An 18,471-nucleotide genomic window follows, 5' to 3' on the forward strand; every position below is an offset into this window, starting at 1 on the left:
GCTGCACCGGGAAAGAGCAGTGAGGAGGTGGATTGATAAATGAAATTCATAACAAAAATTCATAATGGACTTTTTCCATTTAGGAATAATAAAAATCAGCTTTGTCATGGGCAGTAATCCGATTACTTTTTTCAAGTAACGAGTAAAGTAAGGGATTACTATTGCAAAAACGGTAATTAGATTACCATTACTCTCCCGTAGGAACGCTGTGTTACTAAAACCGTGATTTTTTTTTGCGAGAATGTCTCATGACAGTGACATAAGCGAGTGCGACGTTTGTGACAACAGCTGTGTGCAGATCAACAATGGATAATATATCGAGTGCGGGAGAGAGTATGAGCGTGCAGCGTTTAAAGCGTGGAAGTACTGACCTTACTTTGAGTTTGATTCCATAAAAAGTTACAAAAACATTAGTGTCCGTTGTGCGTGGGAAGAAAACTTCTTTTTACAGCGAAAAAAAACCCCTAAACTTCCAAGCAAGCACCGAGTGCGCTACCACGTAATGGGAAATTCACAGAGAAACTCGCGGCTTCTTCAACTGACCGCTGCGGCAAACCTGCACCAGGGTAAACCTCCGCCTATCCTACTCCTGCTTTACAGGTGAAAATAGAGCAAAAGGACCGCTAGTCTTTGACTTTATTTATTTTCTGCTGTGTTTTACTTGCATCTATTTGAAAGCGTGAGTGTAAACACAAAAAATATTTTATTTTATGTGCTGGAATGTGCAGAAAATAGGTTTAAATGTTAAACAATTTTCTTCCAGTCAGAGAATGTTGCATATAATTAAATTTTTTGCTTGATGCATATAGTTAAAAGGTTAAAACTAATAAAACAAGTTTTAAAAAGAGACTTTTCCATTTGATTACATTTTGTATGATGGATTATGTAGAAAAAGTAGGATTGGGCTGAAAGATCTATCGTCTTATCACCTATTCAGGTTGTAAATCGTGTTTTTAAAAAGTAACTAAGTAACTAAGTAATTAAATACTTTTGAAAATAAGTAATCAGTACGGGATTACTTTTTTTGGGAAGTAATCAGTAATTAGTTACTGATTACTTTTTTCAAGTCACTTGACCAACACTGGTTGTTTGTACATGAATCACAATGTGTTACTTCAGAGGTGTGATGTTTTCAGGGGTTTTTTTTCTGCGCTGCAGAAAATTGTAAAACTACTGTGAACTTGGTGGATCTGTCCAGATCTTTGACTGGAAACTATTTCTATGAATGAGTGGTTCAAAAATGTGTAAGTGAAAAGCTGCCATATTTCAGGTCCCAAAGTCAAATGAACACTGAGGGATCACTGAGAGCTAAAAACGGTCTAACTTCTTTCATCTTTAATAAAATGATCAGTGTTGCTGCTTTACCAGGTTTAACAACTAAGTTTAACATCCAGGCATCCATGAAAACAGAGTTTATTCAATTTAACTGAGTTAGAGGTTAGCAGGAAGTTAGCTCGCTACTTTCCACCTAAACATGATCATCATAATCAGTGTTACTAATTCATACACTGGTTTATCATCTAGACTTTTTGTCTCATCCAGCACCATGATCAGGTCCAGTTTTTATTTCATCTTTGATTTTTCAGCTGCTGTGCCTGAGCAGCCTCCCAGAGACCCTTTGTTGCAGTTAGTCTTCCTCCAGAAGCCATCTGGCTGCTTGATCCAGCTCTGGCTGCTGCACCGGGAAAGAGCAGTGAGGAGGTGGATTGATAAATGAAATTCATAACAAAAATTCATAATGGACTTTTTCCATTTAGGAATAATAAAAGTCAGCTTTCTTTTTAATTGCTATTAACTGACAGTCAGATATCCAGCTTTTAAAAACATATTCATAAACACTTTGCAGTCAACAAAATTTGCACAGAGGTTATAGATGAAATAAAAGTATCACGTGTTTTCTAGGTGTGTTTATAACTCTGTTATTGTACATATTCTGTGTTATACATCATAATCATTCCAGTCTTTTTTTTTTTTTTTACTGATTTAATCTTTATAAAACTGTTATTTATTTATTTATTTTTGTGATTTCTGCTGCCCTATTGGTCTGGTCTCTCTTGAAAGTCTGAGAATGTGATATTCATAATAAAAGGATTTAAAAGTTTACTGCCAAAAAATGATTGCACTTCATAACAGAAATGTGCTAACTGGCTTGAAATAGATTGAAACTGTTATGAGATTGCTTCAGGGAGCAGACATGACACCGTCTTTTAGGTTTCGCCATCACTTTGTATTATGCGCACAACACCACCCTCCTCTGGCTTCCACATGAACTGCACCTTAAACATCAACTGTTTACAAATGTCATGACACAAACAAACGTTTCAATACCGTAAATCACTTTTTGGACTGCGATCACTTTTTGGCACAACATCGGCTCTGATAACATTTAAAGCGCATTGAAAAACTATTCTTTAACGCTAAAAATCCATTATCAATTGTAATTATTTATTTATTAATTTAAATTTCAGATATCGATCTTCATTTTTGTAAACTGGTGAATTAATGATTTTTTAAAGAATTAAAACGACAAAGTTTGGCAATATATTTTTTGAAAAGGATGAATAAAACAGTAAAATAAAATGAGAAATATATATATATTTTTAAAAACTATGATAATTAGACAAACTTTATTTTAAATATATACAATTGATTTTCGGTGACACTGGGTGTCATGGTGATGATGACGTGTTTGAGTGCAGGTATAAAAGCAGGAGGCAAAATGGGAATTCGGGTTTCACGTTTGAGCGCAAACAGGAGCTTTTTCCCACTAGTGCTGTGAAAACTCGGATTTTTCAAACTACAGCTAACGTTTGAAAATCTTCAAGAAGGATTTGCAAAATGACTTCAAACTTCAGTCGCGAGATGCACCTGCTCTCCCTTTTCATTGAGGAGGTGCTAGATCAACGCTATGGTGAGTACAGCAGGCTAATATGTCAGAGTGCTAGCAAACAAATACAACTTAGATTTTTGTCTTTTATTGTTTGGAAGTAGGACTTCATGAGTGTTAACATTTAGGATGAGATGTTTCATACTTGAGTAACATCAATTTTAACGTGTGCCAGTACACTATAAAGATGGCGCCATGTTTTTTTTAATTGCTAAGGCATTGGAGGACGCTGACGTCAGCGCGCGGGCCGTTTTTGCATGTAGAGGGTTTGAGTTGACATGTTTGGGCTGCTGGCGCTGAGTTATACGTGAAAGTTTCATAGATTGTGAATGTGTAAAGCTGGAGAATGGAGTTTTAAAAGTTCACAGAGTCGCTGGATGAGTTTGAGATTGAAACAGTGTGTGCCTGCAATAAGGAGGTGGGAGGTTTCTCACCTAAATGTAGCTGCTTTATTCTCTAAATATCGATGCTCAACTAATATGAAGATATGACTCCTTAATGTGAATGCGTATTAAAACCTCAGTGAAAGTCCATGCAGCCTTACACAACATGAAAACTTTTACCAGGTGAAAAATGTGAAGGCTTTCATAAACAATGAGTTCTGCTGGGAGCTTCTTACTGTTTGTGTGTGGAAGAGCTTATGATGATGTAAAGCCATGTCTGCACAATTTAAATTCAGGCTTTAATTTGTGTGATCACATGATTAACGTAGACCCACGCTTTGCTTTCTCGTAGCTGATCTGGTGAGTCCAGTCACTGCACCTCAGATGGTCCTCATTAACTTGAGGAACCGTGAACTGAGCAGGAGCCATCTGAACTCCATGTCCCACCTGGTCCTCACTCTTTACCATAACCTGGTGACTGGGTCCAAGGACTTTCCTTACATACCTTTTAAAGGATGGTTCCACCGGGACCTGGTGACGACACCATTTGTCGATGTGAGGCAGAGCCAGAGAGAGAACACCACTCCTTCTCCTCCTACGGACTCACCAGCTGGCATGATGCTGCCGCCTGCGGGCTCCAGCTCTCATCCACGCTTCCTGACTCCAGTTCTTCCAGAGAAAGCAGATCTTGCTGTGCTGAAGGCAGATCGGAGGAACTGTGTCCGCACCCTGACTGTCGACGGCCTCCCCATCACAAGAGTCATCTCCACTGTTTACCGAACAGAGGACACTGAGATGAAGAACCGCTGGAGAATAACAGACTACAGCGCGGACGGCAGAGTTCTCATTTCGGTGCTCTGCCGTTTTCTAAATATGTCGGCAAAGCGTGCTAAGAGGAAGGCGGAGGAAGAGAGCAGCATCCGGAGCCCGACTCAAGCAAGGAAGCGCTTGAGATTATAATATACAGTGAAGCATGTCGAACGTCAGCAAGCCTGAACAAAGTGGTAAGTAGTAAATAGTGCTTAAGGTTGTTTCTAAAATAATGTCCTAAAATATTTGAAAATTGTCGAGGTTTTAACTTTTATTCTTTCTTTTCTGCCTCTTGTTTCTAAAAGTCAGGAAAAAGAGTCACGCTGCGAAGAAACACCACACAGAAGATTTTCCCTCAGTAAAATGGTAAATATATTCATCTTGTTATGACGTTTGCTCACAATAACCAGGAGTGTTTCTGAAGTGATTCACTCTCATTTGGTGTTATTTGATCCAAAGACAACTGAGGGTCTTCAGAGCAGCGTGAACGGCCGTCACCTGAGAGCAAGACAGTCCTCGGGCCTTTGTGGTTCCCTCCAGGTACTCCAGCTTCATCCCACAGTCCAGAGAGATGCAGTTAGGTTGAATGTGAGTGTGAATGGTTGTCTGTTTCTCTGTGTTAGACTGACCTGTCCAGGTTGTACCCCCGCCTCTGGCCCCATAACAGCTGGGATGGCTCCAATCTTGAATTGGTGAAGCAGAAGAAATGGATGGAAGGATGATCCAAAGAGAAACATTGAAGGCCCTCTCACAAAAAAAGATAAGAACTCATTTTACACATTGTTGAAACATCCTGAAAGTTATTTGTTGTGTTTAGAAACTTGTTGAACTGTCATTAGAGTTTGTTTCGACTTGTTGTTCATTTCTTATCGGTTCAGCTGTGTTTCTATGTGTCCTTAGTTCCCATAATCAGCCTCCTGTGTGTAAATATTGTGTCAGTCTCCCTTTGTCCCTTGTCAGAGTGTTAGTCTCCGTCCCCTCGTGTTTCCTTGCCTCAGTAGTTCTGTTTCCTACAGTTTTCCCCCAGTATAGGTTTTGGTTAGACTTTTTCAGTTCCCTTTGTCAGTCTTTGTATTTGGTATTTCCTCATCAGTCTCATCACTTTCCTCTCCAGAAAGAAAACAATAAAAAGACCTGAAGAGACGTCTATGCAAACGCTCTCATTGTGAAAGATAAGTATACATCCAACTAATCTGTGACTCTGTCACAGCTCTGATCAGCAATTCTTTCAGGTTTGTCTGTTTTGATGATGTTATTAATTATTATCCTTTATCCAGGATTTTCTCCTCCTTGAATCGCTACCTTATCGTGGTGGAGGGGTTTGTGTGTCCCAGGGATCCCAGGGGCTATGTTGTCTGGGGGCTTTTGCCCCCTGGTAGGGTCTCCCATGGCAAATTGGTCCTGGGTGAGGGACCAGACAAAGAGCGATTCAGAAGACCCTTATGAAAAGAATATCGAGGGAACAGTTTACCCTGCCCGGGATAGGGTTACCGGGGCCCCGCCCTGGAGCCAGGCCCGGGGAGGGTGCCCGAGGGCGAGCGTCTGGTGGCCGGGCCTTAGTCCATGGGGCCCGGCCGGGCACAGCCCGAAGAGGAGACATGGGCCCATCCTCCCGCAGGCCCACCACCCGCAGGAGGCGCCATAGGGGTCGGGTGCATTGTGTGCCGGGTGGCGGCCAGGAGCGGAGGCCCTGGCGGACCGACCCCCGGCTGCCAAGACTGGCAATAGGGACATGGAATGTCACCTCTCTGGTGGGGAAGGAGCCTGAGTTAGTGCGTGAGGTTGAGAGGTACGGGCTAGATATAGTCGGGCTAGGGCTGGGCGATATATCAAAAATTTATCGTTACCGAAATTTATGACTCTCATCGACGTCATTTTGCCCATGTCGGTAAATTCGGTATTTAAAAAAAAAAGAAAAGGCATGTGCAGGTTGGCGATGTTCATGTCCCTTTAAGACGCTGTGCTACGTTACAGACTTGACGGGGTGTCAGGAAAACGAGCCAAGATGAGAAGAAACACCACACAGAAGATTTTCCCTCAGTAAAATGGTAAATATATTCATCTTGTTATGACGTTTGCTCACAATAACCAGGAGTGTTCACGTTGTTCTGAAGTGATTCACTCTCATTTGGTGTTATTTGGTGTTTGTCTTTGAAAGGAGAGGAGCAGTAACGACACTGGGAGACAAACAACAGGATGATCCAAAGACAACTGAGAGTGTTCAGAGCAGCGTGAACGGCCGTCACCTGAGAGCAAGACAGTCCTCGGGCCTTTGTGGTTCCCTCCAGGTACTCCAGCTTCATCCCACAGTCCAGAGAGATGCAGTTAGGTTGAATGTGAGTGTGAATGGTTGTCTGTTTCTCTGTGTTAGACTGACCTGTCCAGGTTGTACCCCCGCCTCTGGCCCCATAACAGCTGGGATGGCTCCAATCTTGAATTGGATAAGCTGAAGAAATGGATGGAAGGATGATCCAAAGAGAAACATCAAAGGCCCTCTCACCAGCTTTCATTTATTAAATTTGTCTTTACTGAACGATTTCTGGTGTGTACTTGCGTTGATACTCAGACAACAGCTCGTCTTTCTGTTTGTGCTGGAAGATTCAGGCAAACACATATTACATATATAGATTGTTATATGACACAGTTTCACATTTAGTGCTATATGATAATGATAAGGTCCAGTTTAATAGTATTGCTAGTGTCTAATGAAATGAACACGTGATTTTCAGATCCAGCAAAGTGAATATTTTTCACTGTGGATAAATTACATGGAAACGTTTAATGAGTCATCAGCTATTTCACTACAAAGATGATGTGATTAAAGGTTCTCATACATGCAGGTCAGAAGTTTTGCTCCATCCTGGATGTTAAATGCTGATCAATGTTTACACATATCTGCACATTTCTAACAGCTCATTTCACAGGTCATCAGTCTCCTGACTGCATATGCAGAGTTTTATCATCACGTGTTCATGGCAGACAAACATAATTATGAATTCTTGTTTTAGTTCCATTCAGTCACTCAACATCAGGTGTCTGCTTGTCCTGAGCTGTGAGAACTACAGTGAGTTGCTTTCCTCTTTAGCTTAGTATTAATAAACCAGGTCGTAGGTGGGCACCTGCATCAAGGAGTCAAGAAGCATATTTTATTGTTTAATGGTGAAAACAATGGATTCTTGTTCATTTGTTTAATGGAAAGACTGAAAGTGCGGCCTGGTGTTGACTTACACTTATTCAAAGTGATGAAGTACCAACAGAGACTAAAAGTCACAGCCTGAAACACGTCAACTGCTTTATTATTTCTAGTTATAAATAAACTGTCAGTTTATGGCCCCTGTGGCTCGATCAGGACCCTTCCGGGATGTGGAGATATTTATTATTTACTATAACTTGTGCTTATGTTGGTTTTTGCTGTGGTTTCGCTACTGTGTTTTTCTCTTTTTGCTTGTTTTTATTTTTCCAGCAGGTGATCAAACAGATTTTTAGTGTCTTCTCTCTCTTCTCCTATTTTTTTTGCTTTCCATCTCCTTCTGTTGAGCATCTTCCCAACTTCTCTTTTCTTCATCTTTCTCTTTCCCATCCCCCAGTCCTGTCCGTTCTGATTGTAATCATTTCAAAGAAAAGAAAGAAATAATAAAGAGCTAATACACTTTGACAATCAAGTGGACCAGTGTGGCAAAAGCTGTAATGATCCATTTGGGAAAATAAATCTGTTGGACTGGTAAACTAATATACGATAATAATACGGTATGAAAAATGGCAAACATGAGAATTCTGTGTGTTTTCCTTCTTATCTGCAGACTAACAGTCCACAGGTTTGGTGCTCAGACTCTGATTTGTTCCCTGGAGATGGAGGAGAGAGAGCACAGAGGACAGCAAGGTGGAGGAGTGAAGGAGAAGGTGGTGCAGCTCAGTGTCCAATCAGGAGTGAGCATCTCTATATATGTATATAGAATATATATATTTCAAGTTTTTGTTTTGAGTTTTTGTTGTTTTTTATTTTTTAAAGCAAACACTAAAACTGTCACCCACACCTCTGAAGATAAAGATAACTAATCATAAATAAAGGGAATATTATGATGATGAGGACACTATCAGAGGTAGTTCAGGGAACTGTTATACTTCAGATACCAGAAAAATCGTTTTTCTTTTCTTGTTTTTTTGGCTTGACTTCATGGTAGGCAAAATGAAGAAGAGTGCTTGATTGCGCCTAAGTAAGTAAAAGCTGCATGGCAAAACAACACACACCTTCACTGCAGATGCATGCACAGAAACCAGTATTTTTTGTATCTTAAATATTAAGTAGTGTGTGTACAGTAGTCAATATAATGGGATGTGTCCTAAAGCAGCGAAAGAAGAACTGACTTCTTACAGCAATTTGCAATATTTAGGATTTTATTGAACACTTTTACCTTTCAACATTTGTAACATTAGTGAGTAATGAAGCATTGCAGAATAAATAAAATAAAATACTAAAAGTCCGTTATTACACTCTTAAATCCTACTACTTATTCCTGCGTCTTTTGTGATCTTACAAAGCTTCAAATGACGCGTCGACTATTAAATTAGTCATCGACGATTTTGATAGTCACCGTAATCGTGACTCCTCGTGAACAAATATAGACACACTAATATTTCACCAGTGTTGTAACATCACATGTCGTTAGCATGGGTAAGAGAACGAAATCAATACCTCAGATGGAAGCACCTTGACTGGGTTACTTCAACATCACTGGGTGACATGTCACTTTGATGCACCGACAGTGGAATTATAGTTCAGGTGACCTGCATGCCTTTGCACTCTAAAGACACTAGAGCACCTAAAGGACGCATGGAAACATCAAGTGATACACAGATAAGACTGTTGCACAGAAATATGCAGTATCTGCACACTGTAACATGTTTAGTTGCTTTACTCAAGAGCCTGACTTCAGATGAATGACTCTGACAATCTAATTTTTCTTGCAGATTGAATGCACCTTCTGTGGGAAGTGGTACCACGCAGTGTGTGTGGACTTCCCCTCTGCAGAAGGCGACTACAAATGTTGTGGTTGCTAAATAAACAGAAAAAATTGATCCCTGTTGTCTTTGCTTACTGATTGTTTTTAGTGTTGACAATCCACATTGCTGGGATTGCATCTTTCAACATGTTTGTGGGTAGATCTGGATGTACCAGGGGTAAGTGTAGCCACTCAGCCTCTACTCAATGTGATCATAGCAGCAGGTGCAGATGTGTCACAAGTTAATCTAGTAGTAGGCTATGGTATTTGGCCACAGGTGGCAGCAGTGGACTGACCTCCATTGGAGACTGCTCCAGCTGCTATGTGATAGTGTATCTGCTACAAATTGAAGATCATATGGAAGTTTTGGAAATTAACCCTTGTATTATGTTGACAAACAAAAAGGTGACATTGATTTTGTTGCGGGTCATTTTGACCCGTACTGTGTAAATCCACTCAGAATTGTCAAGAAACTGCAATAAAACAATAGCAACTTTATTTTCCATCAGATAAACATGTAGAACACAGACATACAACAGTTAGACTTTCCATAACTATTTTAGGAACCATTTGGTAAAGGTTTTTCGTTCTTATACACACACACACACACACACATTTCTTTTGAACTTGCCCAACGTTCTCAGTTTTTCAATGCTCAACATTTTCGATTTTGTCCACGTGATGGACAGAATGTAACTGTGTGCTTTCTGCAGGTGTACTTCTTGCATTTCTCACACAAAATGCTTGTTTTAAAACAGGAATCTTCCTAACTAAGATTTAAAACAAAAGATTTCTACGTCCCCTCCAGTCTCAAAAACAGATGACAAACCAATCGACACACCTGAGTCACTGACTTGCTTAAATCCACTCACTCTCACTGGCTCTGTTCATTACTAATCACTGTGTAACTGCTGTGAATTCACAGTAACTGCCATCTCCTTACAAATGTTCATTAGATTAACCACACTTATACAGACTTGTATATAACTACCAACTCTCCAGCCATGTTGATGGATTGCCTATATTGGCTGGAAATATTCATTTCCAGAGAAAAGACACAGATAGACTCTGCTTACAGGATGTGATGTGACAACACTAATGAAATATTGATGTGTTATATTTGTCCAAGGCGTATTTCATTGTTATGGGAAAAGAGAATATTAAAATCATGATGACCAATTGGAGTGGTGATTTCTATGACTTTGTATATATAATTTGGAATGTTGTACAAATGTAGGCCAATAAGAAATATATGATATCATTTCATTCTTTTCAAAGGTTTATTTGCATGACGCACAGACAGACACAATTGAAAGGTACAAATGTGTTGTGCATGAAACGAATTCAAACGTGCTGCAGATGTGTGTCACAAGTTGATCTGGCTGTAGGCTGTGGCACTTGGCCAGAGGTGGATGTAGCCCAGATGAAAAAATCATATTTACTCTTTATTTTAACTGTCCACATCAACAAGCGTCATATTTCCTATGACCATTGAATGCACCTCTCAGTTCACCCCACGTGAGGGCACCTAGCTCAGCGACCAATCAGAGCCTACCCAGGCCGCATTGACCCTGTCAGCCAGGAAGTGAGGTGAAGGTGCATGGTGCTCCCGGGTTTTTTCTCATCTCAGCAAGAGGAGTGGAGGCATCTGCTACTCAAACCGAGAAATCCACGGACAAAAGAGAGGAAAAACTCAGAATTGAGAGGAAGGAAAGCCAGCCTACTTACCTGCTGGAAGTCCGGAGTCGAGTGGCTGGATGAAGGAGAGAAGCAACGTCGGTAAGACGAGTGTTATTCCGACAGAAAAAACTTGTAGAGACTTACCGTCGTGATCACGCTAATGCTAGCTCGGTGTCTCACAGGCTAACCACTCACCTTTCATCCGGAGAGCTGCTGCAATTCTGACACCATTGTGTGTTGGGCTTTTGTGAAACAGAGCAACGGTGAGCAACATGTTCTTAGCCGCTCTAAAGCTAATTTTTGTCAGTTCATTGTGAGTTTAAAGTAATCTAGAGGGTAATTTTTAGTGCATTTCTCTCTCACGAATAGGCCTATAGTGTGGAGAAATTAAGCACACTGCTTTAATGCCTCTGAACTGAACTCACATGTATATTTTGTTGCTTATTTGCACATAGTTCTGAATTTGTTATGGTGTATTGTATTTTGAATGTCAATGGTTACTTACCATAAGTATTGTTTAATTAATGTTTACATGAATAGAGAAATATTTGAGCAACTTAGATGTTTAGTTCTCATATTTGATATACTTGAAAATTGAATGTTGTACAACATAACTGTGAGATTTGATAAGATTTAAGATGTTGATGCAATGAATATGAGGTTGATGCAATATTTTGATTTTGTATTTTAACCTTAAACAATGCATCTGAAACAGACTGATTAGAATGTACATTTTATGACCTGGATTATAGGTCAGGTTTTTGGAGAGGACAGAAAAGTCCAAGGACCAGGACGATATTCTGGTTGTGATAGATGGCGAGCCAACCACTTTGAGGACGATCTACCCCAAAGAAGATACACACCCACACACTCATACATTCCAGTTACACTCACAAGGACCTTTGAAGTTGGCTATCGCCAGCTTAACTCTAAATTCTTAAAGGGCCCCAACGAATACTTTTATTTTGTTTGAGTGTGCACACTATTTATTTTAATTTATACTTTATCTGTACAAATTGGACAAATACCTGTTATACCTTGTAACAATACAAGAGTGGCTACTCAAAAGTTAACATTGTGTCCAGGTCATTATTGCTGCTCAATACTTTGGCTCCATACGAATTTGGTGTCTTCTGATTCTGGCCAGGGTCTTATTACGAGCCCAAGTAATTATTGCGCTGTAATTCACCTTTATACCTTAAAGTTGGTTACATGGAGCTGGTTGACTCAAGTCCATGTTAGTGCACAAAGTAAACTGCTCGCTTTAGTTGTGAAGCAAAAACGCTGAAACCGGAGAAATAAAACGTGCGAGGGGAACGATAACGACGACAAGAGTCTCCCGATCGTTTACTCTTGCTGTCCTGTGAACAACATCGGCGTGGTGTTAATTGTTTGCTGTTTTCGCGATCGCATCGCGCATGAGGATATCACCAGGTAAACTCGCCACATTTTTAAACATTTTGTTGTTCAACAGCATCAAGACTGACGGAGTGTGTTTGAGATAACCTCACAAGTGTCACAGATGACACATTTGGCGTTTTTTTTTTTGCTGGCTTGTCGGTAGCAGCTCCTGAAACGCAAGACTGCCACACATCTGTTCGACCAACGCCAGTTGATCTAAACGCCAGTAGATCTGGAACACCGGCGCACTCGTGCGTCTGAGGAGACGCGGACTGCGAACTGCTCTTCCTGGGATCTTCCTTTCCAATGTACGCTCACTCAGGAATAAGATAGACGCGCTGGCCCTGATGAGAAGCATGAACAGAGACTTTGCCTCCTCCTGTGTCTTATGTTTTACGGAGTCGTGGCTCTGTGAGGACATCCCGGACAGCGCGCTCAAGCTGGAGGGCTTTCATCTGCTGTGCGCGGACCGGCAGGCCTCTCTCTCTGGTAAGACCAAAGGTGGAGGTGTCTGCTTCTACATTAATAGTGGCTGGTGCACAGATGTAACAGTGATTGCTCAGCACTGCTCTTCCTCTCTGGAATACCTTTTTATTCACTGCAAACCGTTTTATTCTCCGCGGGAGTTTGCTTCATTCATCCGGATGCGCAGGCAGCTCAGTGCGCACTCGCGGAGCAGATACTGCACATGGAGCGGACATTCCCGGACTCTCTCATCATTGCTCTAGGGGACTTTAACAAAGCCAATCTGAGCCATGAGCTTCCCAAATACAAGCAGTATATTAAATGCCCGAGCAGAGAGGAGAGGACATTAGACCACTGTTACAGCACGATCAGCGGGGCCTATCGTGCGGTGCCCCGCGCTTCACTCAGACTTTCTGACCACGTCATGATCCACCTAATCCCCGCGTACAGACAGAGGCTGAAGCTCTCCAAACCTGTCGTGAGGACCAAAAAACTGTGGAGCAACGAGGCTGTGGAGGAGCTTCGCACGTGTTTGGAGTCTACAGACTGGGACACAATGAAGGCTGCTTCTAACAGCTTGGACGAGTTTACGGACACTGTCACCTCCTATATCCACTTCTGTGAGGACAGCATTGTGCCATCACGCACCAGGGTGAGTTATAACAATGACAAACCCTGGTTTACTCCTAAACTCAAAAAGCTGTGGCTGGAAAAGAGAAAGGCGTTCAGAAGCGGAGACAGGGACTGCTACAGAGAGGCCAAGTACAGGTTCACTAAAGAAGTGGACATTGCTAAACACCAGCACTCTGAGAAGATGCAGCAGCAGATCTCAGAGAATGACTCGGCCTCTGTGTGGAAAGGTTTTAGGAATATCACCAACTACAAGCCTAAAACCCCCCACTCCACTGATGACTTGCTCTTGGCCAACACCCTTAACGACTTTTACTGCCGTTTTGACGAGCCATCAGGCAGCCTTCACACCTCCAACGGCCCCAACAATAGAGACACTTTGGACACTCATTCCCCCACCTCTCCCCCCTCCATAGAGCCATCACCACCTTCAAACACTTCACCTACAACACCCCCCTCCTCACCCCACACCAAAGAGGATTTCACACCACCTCCTCCCACCACAACTCTTCATATTCATGAAGCAGGTGTGAGGAAGCAGTTTAAGAGTCTGAATGCTCGAAAAGCTCCCGGCCCAGACGGTGTGTCTCCTGCCACCCTCAGACACTGTGCAAACGAGCTGGCCCCAGTGTTTTCTGGCATTTTCAACTCCTCACTGCAGGCATGTCATGTGCCTGCCTGCTTCAAGTCCTCTACCATAATCCCTGTCCCCAAGAAACCTAGGATCACTGGGCTAAATGACTACAGACCTGTGGCTCTGACATCTGTGGTCATGAAGTCATTTGAGCGCCTGGTTCTCTCCTATCTCAAGACCCTCACGGCCCCCCTCCTGGACCCCCTGCAGTTTGCATACAGAGCCAACAGGTCTGTAGATGACGCCATCAACATGGCTCTACACTTCATCCTGCAGCATCTGGACTCCCCAGGAACCTACGCCAGGATCCTGTTTGTGGACTTCAGCTCTGCGTTCAACACCATCCTTCCAGACCATCTCCAAGGCAAGCTTTCCCAGATGAATGTGCCTGATCCCATCTGCCGGTGGATCACTGACTTCCTGACGGACAGGAAGCAGCATGTGAGGCTGGGAAAGAATGTCTCGGACTCCCGGACCATCAGCACCGGCTCCCCTCAGGGCTGTGTTCTTTCTCCTCTGCTCTTCTCCCTGTATACCAACTGCTGCACCTCCACCCACCAGTCTGTCAAGCTAATCAAGTTTGCAGATGACACCACCGTTATTGGACTCATCTCGGACGGGGATGAGTCTGCCTACAGGAGGGAGGTTGAACGTCTGGTGTCCTGGTGCAGCCACAACAACCTGGTGCTGAATGCCCAGAAGACAGTGGAGATTATTGTGGACTTCAGGAAGCACACAGCTCCACTCCCCCCCATCATCCTGACTGACACCCCCATCACCTCTGTGGACTCATTCCGCTTCCTGGGTACCACCATCACCCAGGACCTGAAGTGGGAGCCCACCATCACCTCCGTCATTAAGAAAGCCCAGCAGAGGATGTACTTCCTGAGGCAGCTGAAGAAATTCAACCTGCCAACACGGACGATGATGCAATTCTACACTGCAATCATCGAGTCCATCCTCACCTCCTCCATCACCGTGTGGTACGCTGGAGCCACTATCAGGGACAAACAGAGACTGCAGCGTGTTGTGCGCTCTGCTGAGAAGGTGATTGGCTGCAGACTCCCATCTCTGCAGGACCTGTACACCTCCAGGACACTGGGGCGTGCAGCTCGGATCTCAGCTGACCCTTCTCACCCTGGACACAGTCTGTTTGACCTGCTCCCCTCAGGCAGGAGGCTCCGGTCCATTCGCACCAGAACCTCTCGCCATAAGAACAGTTTCTTCCCCTCTGCTGTTGGACACATGAACAATAACCATATGACTGTTCCCACCACTAACACATGACCCTACGCTGTGTTCACTGCATCATTCCATGTTTGGCACTGATCACCACCTGCACTCATGTATATATCATGTATATATCTATCTACTTAGCACTTTTGATTCTTATTCTTATTTTTATTTTCATGTATATTTAAGCGTAATTTATGACAGTATGTTTGCACTGAAGCACCGCAGCAATTTCCTAATGTTGTAAACCTGCTCAACATTTGGCAATAAAACCCTTTCTGATTCTGATTCTGATTCTGAAAAGAAAAGAGACAGAGATGTGTGTTTTCTGTTAATACCATAATTGCAGTCATCTTAAACAAACATGACATTTCTTTGGCACGATTGCTTTTTCGCTGATTTGAAACTTTAATGTGTGGTACAACAATTCTTCTAGTTAAATAATTCTACAAGAATTATTTAACAGAGGATAGAAAAAAAATACATTGTGTCAAGTTCCCTGGTTAAATGGGCTGTCTGTGTAAAAAGCATAAATGGCTGTTTGTCTTGGTGTATTGGTCTTTTGCCAGCATGGCAAACTAGATCAGTCTGCTGGGACATCTGATTTTAGGACAATCACTTGCTTTTCCAAAGGACACTGACAACCAGACATTAGATGCCACAGCCCTGGCCCACGGTATCCCCCCCCCTCCCCCCCATGCATGCGGTTGGCCTTCTGTAGAAAGAGAGCAGCTTAATGAAGGTGACAAGGTGAAAATAGGATGATTGATGTGCCGGTGCTGTGAGGGCATGTATAACACCACCTACCCAAGTGTTGAATATAAGGAGGCTTTGAAGAATCTACAATAATTGTGTGTTGTTTGTACATGAATCACAATGTGTTACTTCAGAGGTGTGATGTTTTCAGGGGGTTTTTTCTGCGCTGCAGAAAATTGTAAAACTACTGTGAACTTGGTGGATCTGTCCAGATCTTTGACTGGAAACTATTTCTATGAATGAGTGGTTCAAAAATGTGTAAGTGAAAAGCTGCCATATTTCAGGTCCCAAAGTCAAATGAACACTGAGGGATCACTGAGAGCTAAAAACGGTCTAACTTCTTTCATCTTTAATAAAATGATCAGTGTTGCTGCTTTACCAGGTTTAACAACTAAGTTTAACATCCAGGCATCCACGAAAACAGAGTTTATTCAATTTAACTGAGTTAGAGGTTAGCAGGAAGTTAGCTCGCTAGTTTCCACCTAAACATGATCATCATAATCAGTGTTACTAATTCATACACTGCTTTATCATCTAGATTTTTTGTCTCATCCAGCACCATGATCAGGTCCAGTTTTTATTTCATCTTTGATTTTTCAGTTGCTGTGCCTGAGCAGCCTCCCAGAGACCCTTTGTTGCAGTTAGTCTTCCTCCAGATGTCATGGTCCTGGGCCATGTTGGCCCAGTATTCTTAGTTTTCATGTATTTTTGTATTTTGTTCCTTATTTAGGCCATGCTTCCTGGGTTGCCCTGTTACGTTGTTCCTTATGTGTTTTCCCCTTGTGACTCTTACCCCCTGTGTGCCCCTCTGTGTATTTGAGCCCTCGTCTCTCCTTGTGTTTTATTCCATGTTTTCCCCAGCCCGTTATGTCTGTGTTCTCCCCGTGCTCTCTCTCCTCCTGTCTGAACCTCTGTGTACTTCCTGTTTTACTTTGACAGTCTCTCGTCAGTATGCGTCATGTTGTGTTCACTCCTGCCCTGTCTCGTTACGATTATCTGTGTCAGCTGTGTTCCCCGTGTGCTCCCACTTCCCTCGTTAACCCTCTGTGTATTTATGTGCATGTCTCCCTCAGTTCAGTGTCGCGTCGTCAATGTCTCCTCCCCGAACCTGTGTGTCTTTCTGTGTTCCCTCGGTCTTCTGTTGGCATTCCCAGTTTAGTTCTGTTTCTTTGTGAAGCCTGCAATAAAGCAGTGATTTTGAGTTCAGCTTTTCGTCTCCGTGAGTTTTGCGTTTGGGTCCTCTTCTGCCTCCACACAGCCAGTTCATGACACCAGAAGCCATCTGGCTGCTTGATCCAGCTCTGGCTGCTGCACCGGGAAAGAGCAGTGAGGAGGTGGATTGATAAATGAAATTCATAACAAAAATTCATAATGGACTTTTTCCATTTAGGAATAATAAAAATCAGCTTTGTCATGGGCAGTAATCCGATTACTTTTTTCAAGTAACGAGTAAAGTAAGGGATTACTATTGCAAAAACGGTAATTAGATCACCATTACTCTCCCGTAGGAACGCTGCGTTACTAAAACCGTGATTTTTTTTTGCGAGAATGTCTCATGACAGTGACATAAGCGAGTGCTACGTTTGTGACAACAGCTGTGTGCAGATCAACAATGGATAATATATCGAGTGCGGGAGAGAGTATGAGCGTGCAGCGTTTAAAGCGTGGAAGTACTGACCTTACTTTGAGTTTGATTCCATAAAAAGTTACAAAAACATTAGTGTCCGTTGTGCGTGGGAAGAAAACTTCTTTTTACAGCGAAAAAAACCCCTAAACTTCCAAGCAAGCACCGAGTGCGCTACCACGTAATGGGAAATTCACAGAGAAACTCGCGGCTTCTTCAACTGACCACTGCGGCAAACCTGCACCAGGGTAAACCTCCGCCTATCCTACTCCTGCTTTACAGGTGAAAATAGAGCAAAAGGACCGCTAGTCTTTGACTTTATTTATTTTCTGCTGTGTTTTACTTGCATCTATTTGAAAGCGTGAGTGTAAACACAAAAAATATTTTATTTTATGTGCTGGAATGTGCAGAAAATAGGTTTAAATGTTAAACAATTTTCTTCCAGTCAGAGAATGTTGCATATAATTAAATTTTTGCTTGATGCATATAGTTAAAAGGTTAAAACTAATAAAACAAGTTTTAAAAAGAGACTTTTCCATTTGATTACATTTTGTATGATGGATTATGTAGAAATAGTAGGATTGGGCTGAAAGATCTATCGTCTTATCACCTATTCAGGTTGTAAATCGTGTTTTTAAAAAGTAACTAAGTAATTAAATACTTTTGAAAATAAGTAATCAGTAAAGTAACGGGATTACTTTTTTGGGAAGTAATCAGTAATTAGTTACTGATTACTTTTTTCAAGTCACTTGACCAACACTGGTTGTTTGTACATGAATCACAATGTGTTACTTCAGAGGTGTGATGTTTTCAGGGGGTTTTTTCTGCGCTGCAGAAAATTGTAAAACTACTGTGAACTTGGTGGATCTGTCCAGATCTTTGACTGGAAACTATTTCTATGAATGAGTGGTTCAAAAATGTGTAAGTGAAAAGCTGCCATATTTCAGGTCCCAAAGTCAAATGAACAC

The 18,471-nt window shown here is 42.2% G+C and overlaps 1 protein-coding gene across 1 annotated transcript; it reads left to right on the forward strand.

Moving 5' to 3' along the window:
* The first annotated feature begins 2,669 nt into the window (after nt 1–2,669).
* LOC146372586 (uncharacterized) lies at nt 2,670–4,293 on the forward strand. Its single transcript, XM_084953358.1, has 2 exons — nt 2,670–2,911; nt 3,623–4,293. The coding sequence occupies exons 1-2, from the start codon at nt 2,839–2,841 to the stop codon at nt 4,228–4,230; spliced, it is 681 nt and encodes a 226-aa protein (XP_084809484.1). The 5' UTR covers nt 2,670–2,838; the 3' UTR covers nt 4,231–4,293.
* Nucleotides 4,294–18,471: the final 14,178 nt, after the last annotated feature.

Source organism: Perissodus microlepis, chromosome 15 (assembly GCF_051167445.1).
Source record: "Perissodus microlepis isolate ML-2025 ecotype Zambia chromosome 15, ASM5116744v1, whole genome shotgun sequence".
In the NCBI taxonomy this organism is placed as follows: Eukaryota; Metazoa; Chordata; class Actinopteri; order Cichliformes; family Cichlidae; genus Perissodus; species Perissodus microlepis.

Excerpts from the sequence above, each read along its gene's own strand:
- LOC146372586 (XM_084953358.1), top strand. The coding sequence starts at position 2,839 with ATGACTTCAAACTTCAGTCGCGAGATGCACCTGCTCTCCCTTTTCATT. Across the intron at positions 2,912-3,622 it reads GGTGCTAGATCAACGCTATG|CTGATCTGGTGAGTCCAGTC; the intron begins GTGAGTACAGCA and ends GCTTTCTCGTAG.